Source organism: Schistocerca gregaria, chromosome 4 (genome assembly GCF_023897955.1).
Source record: "Schistocerca gregaria isolate iqSchGreg1 chromosome 4, iqSchGreg1.2, whole genome shotgun sequence".
Lineage (NCBI taxonomy): Eukaryota > Metazoa > Arthropoda > Insecta > Orthoptera > Acrididae > Schistocerca > Schistocerca gregaria.
Genome location: NC_064923.1, coordinates 669,751,070 through 669,770,020, shown reverse-complemented (window position 1 = coordinate 669,770,020; position 18,951 = coordinate 669,751,070). Strand labels below are relative to the sequence as shown.

The window sequence follows — 18,951 nt, the reverse complement described above, 5'->3', positions numbered from 1 at the left end:
ATACGGCAGAATTGCACTAGTGAGTTGTCAACTAAAGAATTTTCTGTCAAAAGCGTCCATGGTGTCTTTTACAAAATATTAGATGACTGCGTACCCGTTGACTGTACGGGAAAAACAGTTTCTTTAAGTAGGGAAGTACCGAAATGTCACTTGACCTGGGAGGCGCTCATGAAAGTAAAAATGAGGGGAGTCGTCATGGCGTCAAAAACTTGTAGCCATTGTCCGCCGTCGTATTTGCCTCAAAACATTAACCTCGGCTGTTTTAATTTTTTCGCCGGCCGCGGTGGTCTCGCGGTTCTAGGCGCGCAGTCCGGAGCCGTGCGATTGCTACGGTCGCATGTTCGAATCCTGCCTCGGGCATGGATGTGTGTGATGTCCTTAGGTTAGTTAGGTTTAAGTAGCTCTAAGTTCTAGGGGACTGATGACCACAGCAGTTGAGTCCCATAGTGCTCAGAGCCATTTGAACCATTTTTTAAATTTTTTCCCGAACAGTAATCACAGAATACACTGAGTTCAGGCACCAGGATTACGCAAAATTTCCGAACAGGAACACCCCGGCACTGAACACACTTCAGGTCATTTGTTGGAAAGTGTTTCGTTATATGTATAAAATACAGATTCCCAAAAAGTTAGCAGCTGAATATGTAATGAATGAAATGATAGATCCCTGCGGTAATATGCTTCATTGGTTGAAACATTAGGAAGCAGACGATTCTGGTAATTCGGACAGATTGCTTTCATAATCACGGATTTTCTGGTCTTCAAACGTTCGGCACATTTTATCTTGTAAATCTTGTCTGCATTCCACTTACGTAGTTCAGTTCAAATCGTCAGATGTTGTTTTTGCTTATTCAGAGTTAGTTTCTAAGTTGCATCTTTCTCTGTAAATCAAGTTTAGAACATTCAGCTCTAAATTTATCACACACTGGAAATTTGTCAGTTCTGGGGTACCTAAAACGTATGTTGCAGTTAGTCACAAAAATCAGTCGATAATGTTCGTATGACATAGGGTTTGGAGGATTATTCTCTGAATATAAGCGGTGTAACTTTCGAAGATTCAGTTCTTCTGCTAAATATAACCCTTTGCTATCATGAATTCTGTAATATGATTTGTGACCTCTCAGCGACTGTACATGTTGATGCACTTTAGATAATGTATGGTTGCTCCTTCAAGTTTGTTTGGTCTAACGCCATAAACTGAATGTCACTTCGTGGGTAAGATTTCAAAGAGAGAAAAAGTATTAACTACAGTTACACTGACGCACTTACAGCTTAACGAAATAAGCAGTCGGTTATGCGTGGAGGTATACCTCCATGCCATTCTGTTCCTTCGACGTTTCAAGAGGCTTTCACTTTGTTGACAAAAAATGAAATAATCGTATGGCATTGTTGACCGGGAGGCCCCATTCGGGGAAGTTCGGCCGCCAAGTGTGAGTCTTATTTCAGTCGACGCCACATTGTGCGACTTGCGTGCCGTTGATGAGTATGAAATGATGATGAGGACAACACAACACCCACTCCACGGGCGGAGAAAATCTCCAACACGGTCGGGAATCGAATCCGGGCTCACCGCATGGGAGGCAAGCACGTTACCACTCACCTAAGCAGGCGGACACTTTCTTGACAACAAGAAGTCGTGAAAGCGTGCCTTGCTTGCTTCTTTCCTCATTACACCCATTTACGGGCTAACAATGAAACCGTAGGTAAATTTTTTTGCAAACGTAATCGTTAGTCATGTTGTGCACGTGATTTGAAAGTTGAAAATGTACGAGTACAAATCAGACTACAAGTAAGAAAACAAGCATTGTTTTCCGAGACCTAACTTCATCAGCTAGCGACGAAAATACAGTAAAAGAGGATTTAAATAGATTACGAAAGCATATGACATACTTCACGATTATTTGAAATGTATAAACAAAAACGATGTTATATTTACGAGAGCAAATGAGCCGTATTACTGAATCAAAGACGCATTTAACACAAGAAAAAGTCTGAAATGTCCTTCCTGATACTGTAATTAGCGTAAGCACTGTAATACTGACTATTTAAAGAACTGTTACACGCGACAAAATCACGAACAAAATTCAGTCAGTGTTTTGGGGCATTTAACGTGGCAGATTCAGCTTCAAAACAGCATATAGCGTATGTCTGTGGCGGCATCTCCCCTTATTTTTGCCTCCTTGGAGGCGATGTATGTTGCAAACAAAAATTCTACTCTGCGGATCTGATTGCTCACTCCATAGATATTGCAGCTGCAATAAACATTAGACTCTGTGAACTGCATCGCCAGATACATCTGAGGACGTTTGTCATATGTTCCTCCCAGTTACGCCAACCGGAAGCATTTCAATCAGATCGGCTGTGTTTAGAATTAGCGTTACATCCGGTAACAGTGAAAATAGATGAGAGTGAACCATGGCCAAGAGTAGAAGCGGGATGGCCGAGGAGGATCCTATGGAGACGCTTATAGAGGAAGAACTCAGTTCTTTATCCTTCAGCAGCGAGGACAGGTAGGAGAAACTAAGACGCAGTTGCATATTAAGATTACCGCGTAGCTTAGTACTGAATGTACATAAATTAAGAGCATGGAGAGCTGCATCAAACCAGTCTCAGGACTGAAAACAACAACAACTCCCTGGACTGTTTGTTCTGTTAGAAAAAAAAAAAGAGTTGTAAGTGAATGTTACATGCCCGTAGTTTGTCGAAAGATATCCGACATAAAACGTTAGCTACATGTATTAGAAGCAAACTGGTGTCTGATTAAGCATATTGTGGTATTAACATACTTCCTTTGTAATAAACTTAATTTTCAACATACACAAGAATCTAAAAGTGAGGAAAGGCAACGTTAAGATTCTTTGTTGTCGTAGTTGATGTTACTGTTATTATTATTATTCCAAGAGCCTGAAATACTGCATACCGAAATTTATTTCATTGAACGGTCTCTGAATATAAAGGAAACAATGTTGTTATCCGTTAATTATTTTCAATTTAAATAGGATATCAGCTGGAAGTAACGGAGATAAGTACAACACTAGAAGGAAAAATGATCTGCATTATCTTCTAATGGCTGTAACTGTGCCACAGTAAGGGGTGTATTACGCAGCTGTAAGACTCTTTGACAATTTATCCGTGGATGCAAAATGTCTGACAGATAGCAGAAATGTTTTCAAAGATAGATAAGAGAGCTTCCTCCTTAACAACTCCTTATGTACATAAAGGAATTCTTGAGTAGAGACAGTCATTAAAAACTGTAAAGGACCCTCATGCAGACATATAAACATTATTTATTTTCTATTTACTTTACTTTAGTTTATTTACTTCACATGCTGCACATCATAACGTTTATCGCGAATTTGCTCTGTGGAGTAAGTACCTAACTAACTAAATACACTTGACTGTGCCGCACAGTGTTGTCAGTATCTTACACATATAAACTCGCTTTTAATCGTTGAGAGCGTAGTATTTCAGCTTGGCACACCCAAAGCCTATCAGGCTTCTTTATGAGAGACATGTCTGAGACGGCATAAAGTGAGCGATGAACGTGACTTTCCATTTGACCTACAATTCAACAGAAGGCTTTAAATCTGCGTAAATAGAGAGAATATGCAACGCATTCTCACACAGTCGTCTCCTCTACCGCTGTAAACTGTAGTTAACACCTGCAAATTTGACAGAAATGATACTTTGAGAGAACACACAAGGTTCCCAAAGTGTAGTTGGACTCCAAACCTTAGCTTTACATACAATAGTTAACAAAGTCAAAGTGGACAATAAACAATTCGGACAAGAAGAGAACCGAATCTTCTGAAATGTGATGCTGAATTGACATGGGAGGAAACAACGTTATGGCACAGCTTGACTAAAAGTGACAGGACACATCCAGAAGCGTGAAAAGCAAGACTGAAATACAGTAAACAGTTTCAAATTGATGTAGGTTGCAGTAGTTAAGCTGAGATGAAGAATAGACTAGCGTGGAGATCCGCATCACACCAGTCTTCAGACTTAAGACTACTGCAACAATAATAATAATAATAATGATTTTACAGACAAGGCGCTCGCTGGGATAGAAAAACATTAATTATACTCCAGGATAACCAATAGAAATTCTAACATACCTTTCCGATAACAAGCCCATAATTTCTAAAATACTTTTCCTACCAGTAATTTTAACGCAGCGAAAAGCTGTACATGTAAAGTCAGTTTGAAACCTTTCCTATCGTCTTACTTTAAGGAAAATAAATCAGTTTCCTATTGTTTATCGTTGAATTTTGTTGCAACAACCCACAAGCAACGCCAGTTCCTTTCCAAATAAGACTATTTTGTTATCATAAGTAGTTTTTCTCCAGTATCTTTAAACATTATTATCTGATGCCCACATCTTTCCTATGCATCCAAAACCCGAAGGACACTTGTTGGGTTACTTTATTCAACATTGACGGGAATATAACGGCTTAATATGGCGTGTTTAAAGTGGAAACGCTCTGTGACGACTAATAACCAATCAGTATTATCCTATGATTTATTGTTTTGTTACTGCTATTGGAAAGAACGAGTTTTGGTCCCTTTATAGAATGTGAAAGTATACGATAATGGAAGCCAAAACGTTCGAGTAAACACGTGTCATGAAGCGAACGATACGCGAGATAGTTAAGATTCCGTGGTAACGAACCGCCACTGACTGCAGTATGAAATTTGACCTAGTTAATGCATATGTATTTGGAATGTAAAATTTTCTATAATGTGTAATCTAATTGGGCTCAAATTTTACCCTTGGTCCGTGGTTTGTGAATGTGGTACTTATGTGATGGGATACCGGCACAGTTTGCTGCTAATGAAAGCCATCTTACGCGACACTTTGCTGCAGGTAGGATAGGTAGCAGGGCCTGTACCCTGACCTCAAAGATCACCTGGCCTCAATTTCCTGGGTTTTTCCGTCTGGGGGCATCTCAAAAGCGAAGAGTACAGTACACCCGTTGATACGCTAGAAGAATTGGAGTAGCTAGCCGTAAATATTACTAGATGAACCGTGAACATTTGAAAGAATTCGTAACTCACTACAGTATTACATATAAATGCAAGGACGGCTACCGACTACCTGCCGGGTAGCTGCGTGTGTTAACGCGACCACCTCCAGCTCAGGGAAATTTGCCGGCCCGGGACGGAATCCACCCGGCGGATTAACGAGGGAATGGTTTGCCGGTCAACCTGGATGTGGTTTTTGGGCAGTTTGCCCACACCCTGTTTGGTGTGTACCGGACTGGTTCACATGTTCCACCTCATTTAGTACACTTTCTCATACATGGACACAGAATTTCCTCTGTAAGCAGATAGATTTGCATCCTCGGGGAAGAATAGCAGTCTGACGGCCTCAGCTGCTTTGTCTCCTCGTACATTATTTCTGCATCAGGAAGGAAGACTAGTGGAAGCATAAAGTGAATCGTAGCACGTTACGTGCTGAAGTAGTATTGTAGCAGTAAACCACCGATTCTTTAAAGACTGGACCTCCCGAGTATAAAACAGCTTCAAAATTGTGCTAACTCTTACGTTCAGCATGTAAGCCAGAAAAAGTTTAGAAAAGGTTTGAAATTTTTTGTTTAAAGTTCGTTGGAAGTTTCTTAGTGCTCTCATTCTCAAATACTGGATGAATATAATCTGGAAAATTTTCGCAACTTTGAGTTACGCTGTTTCAAGATATATAGGCAGTTTATGTCTTTAATGCTTGTCTTAATGCGTTAAGCCTTTTGGTTAAGATTATAGCTCTTAATGAGTAGATAATAACAGCGTTTTAAATTTTTAAATTCGGCCACTAATTATATGAAATATTGAAAATCAAATTTTTGTTGCATCTGGGAATCAGTATATGAACAACCTGCAATGTTATAGAACAGCAAGAACCGCTTTGCTATTTAGTAATAAGGATTTGTTCTTGACATAGGTCATAAGCACAGTTAATTGGGGAGTTAATGGATAAATCTAAGTCTCAAATACGTTTTGTACTAATCAGTACATTTCGTACAGAAGAGAACAGCTCGTTTCCAGATCTGTGATTATTAGCATGTTTTTGCTTCTAATGCCGTACTTGCCTGACAGTTTCCGATAGTAAGTGTTAGGTTTTGTCGGCGCGATTGATTAATAGTAAGCTTCCGGGTGTTGAGCCGAGTTGCTGTTTCCATCTTCTTAGCATATTTCGACGACCGACTCGACCGTTTTCTTCAGGTGGCGCGGGTTTTCCTGTTATGGTATGTCTACTCGTTGCCAGGACTCCAAAGAGACTGTGAGGTATTGTTGGTCTCACTCCGTTATTTAGAGCCGAGTTCGATTGCCGACGTCCAGTACGCTCTTTGATGCTCCTGCGGAAACATGGCGTCCAGTGTTTTTCGCTCTCTCCAACTAGAATAAAAAGCATTCTTTGTAGTGCCCGAAAGCCACTGCAGGTGTCCGAAAGCCGCGTGCGCTTCGCATTGCATGCGAATGTGGCATGTCTTACGTTGGGCAGACAGTCGAGGATGGTTGCAAGGAACAGCAGCGACACATGAAACTAAAACAGCCAAGCAAATCAGCTACCGCCTAGTACTGCCTTCAATACTCGTATAATAATGAAATGAAATACGACAAGAACATTATCGTGATGCAAACGCCGTGTTTCTGGGATAACATAATTAAGGAGACTATCCAAGATGTCAGAGGCTGGAAATTTCAATTAAATAACTATTGGGGCTCGCCCCTCAATGCATTATAAACTCGCCGACCATCAAAGCGATCAGAGTTGGAAAACACTGATGGAATTTGTGTTTCACGGAGTTATCAGTGCGTGCTCTGTAAAAAGAGCATCAAAAGGCGCAGTGGACGATGGGAATCGAACTCGGCGTGAGACCAACAGCTCACAGTCTGGTGGGAGTCCATGCAGAGAATACTCGTAACAGCAAAACTTGGCAGCACCTGAAGAAGACGGGTGGGCTGGCCATCGACATAGTATGCAGAAAATGGAAACAACTCGGCTGAACACCCGAAAGGTCACTGTAAATGATGCTCTATGTATACTACTGGCCATTAAAATTGCTACACCAAGAAGAAATGCAGATGGTAAATGGGTATTCATTGGACAAGTATATTATACTAGAACTGACATATGATAACAATTTCACGCAATTTGGGTGCATAAATCCGGATAAATCAGTACCCAGAACAACCACCTCTGGCCGTAATAACGGCCTTGATACGCCCGGGCATTGAGTGAAACAGAGCTTGGATGGCGTGTACAGTTACAGCTGCCCATGTAGCTTCAGCACGATACCACAGTTCGTACTGTGACGCGCCAGTTGCTCGGCCACCACTGACCGGACGTTTCCAGTCGGTGAAAGATCTGGAGAATGTGCTGGCCAGGGCAGCAGTCGAACATTTTCTGTATCCAGAAAGGCCCGTACAAGACCTGCAATATGCGGTCGTGCATTATCCTGCTGAAATGTAGGGTTTCGCAGGGATCGAATGACGGGTAGTGCCACAGGTCGTAACACATCTGAAATGTAACGTTCCCTGTTCAAAGTGCCGTCAATGCGAACAAGAGGTGACCTAGACGTGTAACCAATGGCACCCCATACCATCACGCCAGATGATACGCCAGTATGGCGATGACTAATACACGCTTCCAATGTGCGTTCACCGCGATGCCGCCAACACGGATGCGACCGTCATGATGCTGTAAACAGAACCTGGATTCATCCGAAAAAAAATGATGTTTTGCCATTCGTGCACCCAGGTTCGTCGTTGAGTGCACCATCGCAGGCGCTCCTGTCTGTGATACAGCGCCAAGGATAACCTCAGCCATGGTCTCCGAGCTTATAGTCCATGCTGCTGCAGACGTCGTCGAACTGTATGTGCAGAAGGTTGTTGTCTTGCAAATGTCCCTATCTGTTGACACAGGGATCGAGACGTGGCTACACGATCCGTTACAGCCATGCGGATAAGATGCCTGTCATCTCGACTGCTAGTGATACGAGGCCGTTGGGATCCAGTACGGCGTTCCGTATTACCCTCCTGAACCCACCGATTCCATATTCTTCTAACAGTCATTGGGTCTCGACCAACGCGAGCAGCACTGTCGCGATACGATAAACCGCAATGGCGATAGGCTACAATCCGAGTTTTATCAAAGTCGAAATCCGACTTACACGAGGCATCACAACGACGTTTCACCAGGCAACGCCGGTTAACTGCTGTTTGTATATGAGAAATCGGTTGGAAACTTTCCTCATGTGAGCACTTTGTAGGTGTCGCCACCTTGTGTGAATGCTCTGAAAAGCTAGTGATTTGCATATCACAGCATCTTCTTCCTGTCGGTTAAATTTCGCGTCTGTAGTACGTCATCTTCGTGGTGTAGCAATTTTAATTGCCAGTAGTGTATGTAATTAGTAGCAGAAGATTTGTTGACTCTTCAAGGAACGCCGGCCGTTGTGGCCGTGCGATTCTAGGCGCTACAGTCTGGAACCGCGTGACCGCTACGGTCGCAGGTTCGAATCCTGCCTCGGGCATGGATGTGTGTGATATCCTTAGGTTAGTTAAGTTTAAGTACTTCTAAATTATAAGGGGCTTATGACATTAGATATTAAGTCCCATAGTGCTCAGAGCCATTTTGAACCTTCAAGGAACGGAAGTTCACCAACAAACCACATCCTGATGCATAAAGCCCAACACGTGAGGTGAAGTGCTGTGTCGTGGTGCAACATGTGTGGATTCCACAGTGAGGAAGTTTGAGCCGTGGCGTGCCTTGTCACGAGACTGTGGTGCGCAGCGAGGACGGGTGGCGGCGTCCGACGGGGCTGCTGCTGTGGCCGGAGGAGCAGCGGCCGCTGATGGAGCGCGAGCGGCGCCGGCCGCCGCAGGCGGTGGGCGGCTACATGCTGGGCGACATCTTGGGCTGCGGCGGCTACAGCAAGGTCAAGGACGCCGTGCACACAGGAACGCTCGCGCGCCGCGCCGTCAAGATCGTACGCAGGAGGTCAGCACGCCCTGTCGTACTCGACGCTTCGTACACACAGCTACCGTGGTACCACTGCGCCGGCATCTTCCAGCCACTTCCGGTCACTTCTCGGCGTGTGCCAAAGCGTATTCTCTTTTCAAAGTTCACATCACATATAGGAAATACAATGATCGTGTCTACGTGACTGTGATATTCGTGGATAGATCACCACCACCACAAACAACAACAGCACCGCCATCTCCACCAGCACTATCATCATCAGCATCAAAGATCAAAACTTTTCTGCTATATTCCGCACTCAAGTATTTTGCACTGTTCATTATTTTCCCTAGCCCGCATTCTTCCTTCTTCCTTACTGTGGGTTCTACACAGTCCAGTGACGTTAATGTGACCATCTGCCAATAGTCTGAACAACCAGCTTTTGCAGCGCGTATCACTGCGAGACGTACAGGAAGAGAGTCAGTGAGGTTCTCGAAGATACCGACAGGAATGTGGAACCATACGGACTCTAGTCCGTGGACAGCTGTGCTGGATTTCTCGACTGAGTTTCCATGGCGCGCTCAACCCGATTGAAGTCATCTCGCAGATTCTCAATTGTAGTCCGTGGACAGCTGTGCTGGATTTCTCGACTGGTTTTCCATGGGGCGATCAGCCTCATCGAACTCGTCTCACAGGTTCTCAATTGCAGTCCGTGGACAGCTCTGCTGGATTTCTCGATTGAGTTTCCATGGCGCGAACAACCCGATCTAAGTCGTCTCACAGATTCTCAATTGTAGTCCATGGACGGCTGTGCTGGATTTCTCGATTGGGATTCCATGGCGCGAACAACCCGATCTAAGTCGTCTCACAGATTCTCAATTGTAGTCCATGGACAGCTGTGCTGGATTTCTCGATTGGGATTCCATGGCGCGAACAACCCGATCTAAGTCGACTCACAGATTCTCAATTGTAGTCCGTGGACAGCTGTGCTGGATCTCTCGATTGAGTTTCCATGGCGCGAACAACCCGATCGAAGTCGTCTCACAGATTCTCAATTGTAGTCCGTGGACAGCTGTGCTGGATCTCTCGATTGAGTTTCCATGGCGCGAACAACCCGATCGAAGTCGTCTCACAGATTCTCAATTGTAGTCCGTGGACAGCTGTGCTGGATCTCTCGATTGAGTTTCCATGGCGCGAACAACCCGATCGAAGTCGTCTCACAGATTCTCAATTGTAGTCCGTGGACAGCTGTGCTGGATCTCTCGATTGAGTTTCCATGGCGCGAACAACCCGATCGAAGTCGTCTCACAGATTCTCAATTGTAGTCCGTGGACAGCTGTGCTGGATCTCTCGATTGAGTTTCCATGGCGCGAACAACCCGATCGAAGTCGTCTCACAGATTCTCAATTGTAGTCCGTGGACAGCTGTGCTGGATCTCTCGATTGAGTTTCCATGGCGCGAACAACCCGATCGAAGTCGTCTCACAGATTCTCAATTGTAGTCCATGGACGGCTGTGCTGGATTTCTCGATTGGGATTCCATGGCGCGAACAACCCGATCTAAGTCGTCTCACATATTCTCAATTTGGTTGAAATCCGGCTAGTTTCGTGGCCAGGGGAGTACGGTAAGCCGACCGCGTTGCTCTGCAGAACACGCACGTTCACTGCGAGCTGCGTCCTACTGGTAGATGCCTTCTTGCCGAGGAAAAATAAATTACATGTACCGGTGGACATGGTCTCCAAGGATAGATGCACCCTCTTATTGATCCACTGTGTCTCCCAGTATGACGAGTTCACCATGTGATTCCACGAAAACATTCCCCAGACCTTAAAGCTCCTTCCTCTGGCCTGGGTCTTCCCGACGATTGTTGAACAACTGTACGCGCCAATGGCCCTGTGTCCGATGGGACGTAAAACGAGATTCATCTTGAAAGGCGGCCTGTCGCCACTAAGTTGACGTCCAGTTGCGGTTTTGGCGTGCAAATTCCAACCTCTTTTGCCGATGAACAGCCGTCACCATGGGTGCATGAACCAGAGTTCGCTGAACGCTCATTGTTGATGGGAGGCACTGTTGGTAACGCCTTAGTTCATTTGGGGGTCAGCTGCACAACATTTGCACGATAATTAGCCCGTCAACATCTCTGCAACTGATTTTCACCCCTGGCATCTATGGCCCGTCGTGCACTGCAGTTGCCTCAGCGCCAGCTTCTGATTGAACCAATTTTGCCATCCGCGGTGTATTTTGACCACGGCGGCACACGGAAAGTTTACAGACTTGGTGATTGCGGAAACGCTTCCACCCTTGCCCCAAAAGCCAATGACCATGCCCGTTTGGATTTCAGATAAGCCTCTCCACTTCCGCACGACTGCGCCGTTCTCCACCTCCTCCCCGAGACGCTTTATATACCCTCCATTGCTCGTGTTGCTACATGCCGTCTGGTAGTGGTTATTGCACAATGACGTCCAACATAGGTGATGGTCACATTAATGTGACTGGAACGTGTACTTTAGAAGTGACTTTGGTGTTCTGGGTTCTTGCATTATTGCTATATGCCCCTTCTATTTGTTCCTGTACTTCATTATTTCTTCATTCAGACTAAATATAGTTATTTATTAAATGATGTCTTTATTTTTCTCCGCACCAAGTAAAGTGTAGCCAGCTACTGATCTCAGAAATCTCTTTCTACATCGTACACGGGCGGCTGCGTACAGTTCTGAAACAGTAATTGTGTCAAGCAAAAATTTTTCAGATCTGTGTGGTTGGAGACAGTACAGAAAGAATTGTATGTTAGGCTAAGGAGAAAGATATGATGATAATAGGGAAATGGCACTCTAGTTTGGCTTACAGGTCTGGTTTTTATTGCTTCTTCACTTGTTTGCAGTGAATGTGCAGAAGAGCACAGACACTAGCGTATAACTGCAGTCAGAGTAAAACGTACAGGAGGCTTACAAGGCACTAGCAGAAGAACTGGCCACCTCAGTCTATAGCTTTGTTAAGAATAATGTCAATCTGTAATGTGTGGCACTACTGACCACGATCCACCCAAGTGCCACACTCTATTGCTCTAATCGAAGCCTTGGGCTCAAGTACTCGTCACAATGCAAGTGACCTACAGACATAGGAACATGTAGACCAGTGTACAATTGAAACCAATTATCCTAGTCCAGGCATACGTATAGGCAAACTTTACAAGTCCATCTTAGTGTACAAGATCAAGAGAGTTTAATGCTCACTCACAGAGTATCTGCTGTAGGCTGTCAGTCATCCGAGGCTGGTATTTGTAGAACACTCGTACTCTCTAATTCGAATTTTCGAATCTGTATACGAGGTGGTCCATTGATAGTAACCGGGCCAAATATCTCACTAAATAAGCATCAAACGAAAAAACTGCAAAGAACGAAACTTGTCTAGCTTGAAGGAGGAAATCAGATGGCGCTATGGTTTGCCCGCTAGATGGCACTGCCATAGGTCAAACGGATATAAATTGAGTTTTTTTATTAATAAGAACCTCCATTTTTTATTACATATTCGTGTAGTACGTAAAGAAATATGAACGTTTTAGTTGGACCACTTTTTTCGCTTTGTGATAGATGGCGCTGTAATAGTCACAAACGTATAAGTACGTGGTATCACGTAACATTCCGCCAGTGCGGACGGTATTTGCTTCGTGATACATTACCCTTGTTAAAATGGACCGTTTACCAACTGCGGAAGAGGTCGATATCGTATTGATGTATGGCCATTGTGATCAAAAAGCCCAACGGGCGTGTGTTATGTATGCAGCTCGGTATCCTGGACGACACCATCCAAGTGTCCGGACCGTTCGCCGGATAGTTAGCTTATTTAAGGAAACAGGAAGTGTTCAGCCACATGTGAAACGTCGACCACGACCTGCAACAAATGATGATGCCCACGACCTGCAACAAATGATGATGCCCAAATAGGTGTTTTAGCTGCTGTCGCGGCTAATCCGCACATCAGTAGCAGACAAATTGCGCGAGTATCGGGAATCTCAAAAACGTCTTTGTTGAGAATGCTGTATCAACATTGATTCCACCCGTACCATGTTTCTATACACCAGGAATTTCATGGCGACGACTTTGAACGTCGTGTACAGTTCTGCCACTGGACACAAGAGAAATTACGGGACTATGACAGATTTGTTGCACGCGTTCTATTTAGCGACGAAGCGTCATTCACCAACAGCGGTAACGTAAACAGGCATAATATGCACTATTGGGTAACGGAAAATCCACGATGGCTGCGACAAGTGGAACATCAGCGACCTTGGCGGGTTAATATATGGTGCGGCATTATGGGAGGAAGGGTAATTGGCCCCCATTTTATCGATGGCAATCTAAATGGTGCAATGTATGCTGATTTCCTATGTAATGTTCTACCGATGTTACTACAAGATGTTTCACTGCATGACAGAATGGCGATGTACTTCCAACATGATGGATGTCCGGCACATAGCTCGAGTGCGGTTGAAGCGATATTGAATAGCATATTTCATGACACGTGGATTGGTCGTCGAAGCACCGTACCATGGCCCGCACGTTCACCGGATCTGACGTCCCCGGATTTCTTTCTGTGGGGAAAGTTGAAGTACATTTGCTGTCGTGATCCACCGACAACGCCTGACAACATGCGTCAGCGCATTGTCAATGCATGTGCGAACATTACGGAAGGCGAATTACTCGCTGTTGAGAGGAATGTTGTTACACGTATTGCCAAATGCATTGAGGTTGACGGCATAATTTCGAGCATTTATTGCATTAATGTGGTATTTACAGGTAAGCACGCTGTAACAGCATGCGTTCTCAGAAATGATAAGTTCACAAAGGTACATGTATCACATTGGAACAACCTAAATAAAATATTCTAACCTACCTACGTTCTGTATTTTAATTTTAAAAAACCTACCTGTTACCAACTGTTTGTCTAAAATTGTGAGCCATATGTTTGTGACTATTACAGCGCCATCTATCGCAAAGCGAAAAAAGTGGTCCAACTAAAACAATCATATTTCTTTACGTACTACCCGAATATGTTATAAAAATGGGGGTTCCCATTTTAAAAAAAACGCAGGGTGATATCCGTTTGACCTATGGCAGCGCCATCTAGCGGGCCAACCATACGCCATCCGGTTTCCCCCTTCGAGCTAGACAAGTTCCTTTCTTTGTAGTTATTTCGTTTGACGCTTATTTCGTGAGGTATTTGGCCCGGTCACGATTAGTTGACCACCATGTATATAAATATATATTATCGATCATTGTAAAAGGCACCGATAACGTCGAGAAAAATATCGGTGCATTGAAATACTCTATAGATGTAGCAGTCACGGCGAACAGGCATGTTACACGCATGGGTGAAGCAAGGTTACCCAAGAGACTCGTGGTTTCAGCAGTAGAGGGTAGGAGGAATCGGGGTAGACCAAGGAGAAGGTACCTGGATTCGGTTAAGAATGATTTTGAAGTAATAGGCTTAACATCAGAAGAGGCACCAATGTTAGCTCTGAATAGGGGATCATGGAGGAATTTTATAAGGGGGCTATGATCCAGACTGAACGCTGAAAGGCATAATCAATCTTGATGATGATGATGATGATTGAAATATCGATACTTTTAGCCCATCCGGACTCGAAATTGAAACACCTCTAATACGTGTTCCGGGCACGAATTTTGTACTTATTATTAACATTTCAGTCCATTTTCCATTAAATGCAAGTGCAGTACTTTGTGTGACTTAGTGCCGAATCTACGTTTATTTTACAGTGCGCCTACCTTTTCTTGATCCAGGCACTCGAGGGGTAAGGAGAGCGCACATTCTGCCCCGTAGTTGGGAGCAGCAAATAGTAATCTCCACCATTCTCATACAGTGCTGTCACCAAATGTGTTTGTATTGCACCTCGCAACTATCATCTGCAATAGTAGAAATGACACACGAAAGTAGCAAACTTTCGTTAATATGCAGTCGTGTTAAAATCTGGTGCTCATTTTTAGTAATGAATATGCAAGTAAATTAAGTCCATTGCGAGGCATTTACTGTTAGACTGCAAAGAATGGGCAAGAAATCTCCCAGCGAGAGTTATAGCGCCTGTGAGTCAAGAAAAGACAGGCAATAAAAAAGTCACTTTCAGTACTCAATATTTAATGACGGTTTATTGACATGTCGATAATTTAGATAAGTGAAAATATGCCGATATTACAAATATCGATATTCCGATATATCGATACCTTTCTGCCGTCTGTAGACTGCTAGTCTGTCACATGTCTCTGCTTCGCGGAACATAGGCTGCAGTAGCTGGTAGTGAACTAGACGACGTACACGTACGAGTGACGCGTGACGTGTGCGGTGCGCAGCTGCCTGCGGCGCATCCCGTTCGGCGAGCAGAGCGTGCGGCGCGAGACGTGCCTGCTGGGGGCGCTGCGCCATCCGCACGTGCTACGTCTGCACGAGGTGCTGGCCCAGCTGCACCCCGACAAAGCCTTCCTCGTGCTCGACTACTGCCCGCTCTCGCTGCAGGCGCTGCTCGACGCCGCGCCCGCCAACAGGCGCGTCGCTACTAAATATTGACTAAATATCGCTATATCAATATTTTCCCCGAACTGTATCGATGTATAAAGCCGGAAAAATTCTTCGAGTTATCGATAGTGTGCGGTATCGAAACCTGGTGCAACACTGGTATTAACTAGGGCTATTGACTAAATATCGATATATCAATATTTTGACGAAACTGTATCGATGTTAATTGTTGTAATCGTCTCTCCGAGATGTCGATAGTGATAGGGCGATATCGAGTGTCTATATTTTAATTTTATATTAAATTTTTTCGCTGTTTTCGGTAAATATTTGAAATTGTTATTATGAAATTGTAGTAGAACATAATTTTATTTTCACTTGTGAGGGAGTCTTACTACTTTTTGAGCATTTATCTTTCTACCTGTGTGAAGCAAGTATAGATGGCAGAAGGAAGTAGTAGTGCGATTGCACTGAGGGTTGGCGGTGTGACTGGAATAACAAGATTTCAAATGTGAAGAAATAACACACCAGTTACGTTAAAAAAAAAACACTTTTTAAAGCAACTAGTGTGCTATTTCTTCACATTGGCACTCTTCAAAAACAGTTGCTGAAAACGATAAACAAAGATCTAAATGACAAGATTGGTCTTTGCGTGAGGGTAAACGCGGACGTAATCGGCGCTCGGCCCTACCAGCAGAAACTGCAGCGTTGAACTTAACCATGCAATTTTGACACTACAGATGCTAGGTCGCTGGTGTTTGCAGAAAAAAAACAGCAGATAAGACGACACGAACTGTTCCGGACACATCCGATCTGTGACGAAATCGAACGACGGACCCATCGGACACCTTTTAGTGTGCCACTTACATGCAATTACCATTGCTAGCCAAGTCGTTATCGCCAAGCGCGAAAGTATTCAATTCATGCTCTAAGTGGGATAAGCAGGCTGCTAACTTGTTGACGTACAGAATATCTAACACTAAATCAATACTTCAATATACAGCTCTAAAACCAGCCATATATTTACAATGTGCAGCGGATATTTTTATACGCTGGCACATCGATATTTTTTCGCTATATCGAGGGCCGATAGCGACATTCCTTCCAAAATCGATATATCGGATTCCCGCTGTATTTAAAAATATCAACAGTCCTAGTCTCAACAACAGTTCTATTAGAAGTTTGCTTCCAACGGGTACGCTGACGCTGCTCGCTGTGAGTGTTTGTCCTGCAGCGGCTCACATAACTATTGGCGCGCGGTGTAGCCGCGTGGCCTCGCGCGTTTCAAGACGTAGGCAGATGGTCGCAGCTCGAAACAGCAACCAGCCTGATCCCCACGGATCAGTGCGAGCAGCGCGACCGTTGGCTTGTTTCATCATCGGCGGGCCACGCTGGCGATGTGCGATCAGCGAGGTTGCAGCATAAACGTACCCTGCAATGTGATATCAGCCAGGACCGACAACACAGTGTTCTAAGCAACTTTGCCATTTGCTAGATACAACGTTTGGTGAACTCGAGCAAAGAACTGAAACAGCATGGAAGACGTACCCACAACTCTGCTCCTACCTGAGGTCGACTCTGTACCCAGCTGGGTTAGAAGCATTGTTGCTGCCAGACTTGCAACTCTGTCTACTAAATTTCGCTGTCTGTATAACCGTAAATCTCCTAGAAATTTAATCATGTGTTCTTCCTCCTGTACTGTATACTCACAGTTAGTGAAATTCCGTTACTTTCTGTCCTTCCCGCTACTGCTCGGTTTTAATGGGCAGCAGTGTGCTTGAATTCTACTGCACCCTCCATCATGTACGTCTTTCTCGCTACTGCTTGCACGTTTCGTAGCATTGTCGTTCACACTGTCCCTTCTTTCTCCACATTATTTTAATGATGTTAACATCCAGCCCACGGTTACATTTCCTTCCAGCCTCCCAAAATGCTTCTATGACGATTCTGCCGTTCGCTTTGTCGAGCAATACATATCGCCCTGTACTAGTTTCGAAATACACACGCCCGACCACACGTCGCCTCTAACTCATAATATTCAAAACCCTTTCTTATGCCTTTACATCCAACAACGTGCTTGAGAGCAGATCGCCTTATCAGTAAACGGCGATCCACTTTGGACGTCAACAGAACAGAACAGAGCAGAGTGGGCCATAAGACCACGTCACTGTCAAATGGTTGGTGTGTTCACACTACACGGGACGTTAAAACAACGTCGCCACCGCTTAGGTCAGTACCGAACGGCGAACTTGAGCGTCTGAAGTACCATCTGCGATGCAGAAAGTCTGAATGTGATAACAGAATTAAAGCACTAGCAATGGTAAATCTTGATCACATAAATTGTACAATTCATGTTTACTGGTTTCGGTCAGTGCAATCTTCAGATCATTAACATATTCTGATGTTAAGTATAAACGTCAGTATATATATTGCTCGTGCAAGGAAGAGCACTTACTATGTACCTAGATCGAGCAGACGGACAACAAAGCGAGTTAATATTTCATTGTCATCCGATTCTGAGCTATATGTAAAATTGCGAGTCTGTAGGTCATTGGGAAATTAGTTTACAGTACTTTGCAAAATTTGTACCGACCAGAGAGATAAGAAAGATTACGTAAGGAGACTGTGGTGTGTGAAGACCAGTTTCGGTTCATGCCTGGAAGAGGAACAACTGATGCAATACATGCTTTAAGGCGGATAGTGGAGAGACACGGGGAGCTAGAAGCCGTTCTACATATGTTATCCATTGACTTGGAGAAAGCATGTGGCAGAGTCCGAAGGGAGAAGCATGAGAGAGCAGTGCGTGTCAGAGAATTATGTAAGGTTAGTGAAGGAAATGTACAGAGGAGCAATGACACAGGTGTGAAGTAGTGTGGGCATGACAAAGGAGTTTCCAGTAAAAGTAGGGTTACGTGAAGGGTCTGCGCTTAGTCCCTACCTCTTTGACCTGATTATGGATGTGCTGGTGAAAAATGTGAAGAAGGAAACGCCGCGGAATATGATGTTTGCGGATGATGTGGTTCTTTGTGAGCAGAGCATCGACAGGCTTGAGGAAAAGCTGGAGGATTGGAGGAAGGCACTAGAAGAAAGAGGGATGAAAATTAGCAGGACAAAGTCAGAATATTTAGCACTGAAGAATGTGCAGATGAGGTCTTGCAAGATCCAGGATGATGAGCTGAAATCGGTCTGCAAATTTAAACACCTGGGGTCGTACATACAGAGGGACGGAGGACTGCAAAGCGAGATACAACACCGAATAATATGCGGTTGGAATAACTGGAGGAAAATGAGTGGAGTGTTGTGTGACAAGAAGGAGAGCGTTGAGTTGAAAGGGAAAGTGTACAAGTCGGTGGTAAGGCCTGCTATGATATACGGCGCAGAGACATGGCCAACCACAGTAGCTCAGGAAAGGAAGATGGAAGTGGCGGAAATGAGGATGGTGAGGTGTGTGTATGGGGTAACAAGGA

At 44.3% G+C, this 18,951-nt stretch overlaps 2 protein-coding genes across 2 annotated transcripts in view; both read left to right on the top strand.

The window, feature by feature from the left end:
* The window catches only part of LOC126268193 (uncharacterized), an 800,619-nt gene that overhangs the window by 503,864 nt on the left and 277,804 nt on the right, over positions 1-18,951 (top strand). The gene's annotated exons all lie outside the window — the stretch shown is intronic.
* The window catches only part of LOC126267857 (serine/threonine-protein kinase stk11-like), a 76,865-nt gene continuing 60,350 nt past the window's right edge, over positions 2,437-18,951 (top strand). Inside the window, exons 1-3 of the mRNA XM_049973167.1 lie at positions 2,437-2,510; positions 8,792-8,998; positions 15,325-15,516. Coding sequence (XP_049829124.1) covers positions 2,437-2,510; positions 8,792-8,998; positions 15,325-15,516 — 473 coding nt within the window. The remainder of the gene's footprint in view (positions 2,511-8,791; positions 8,999-15,324; positions 15,517-18,951) is intronic.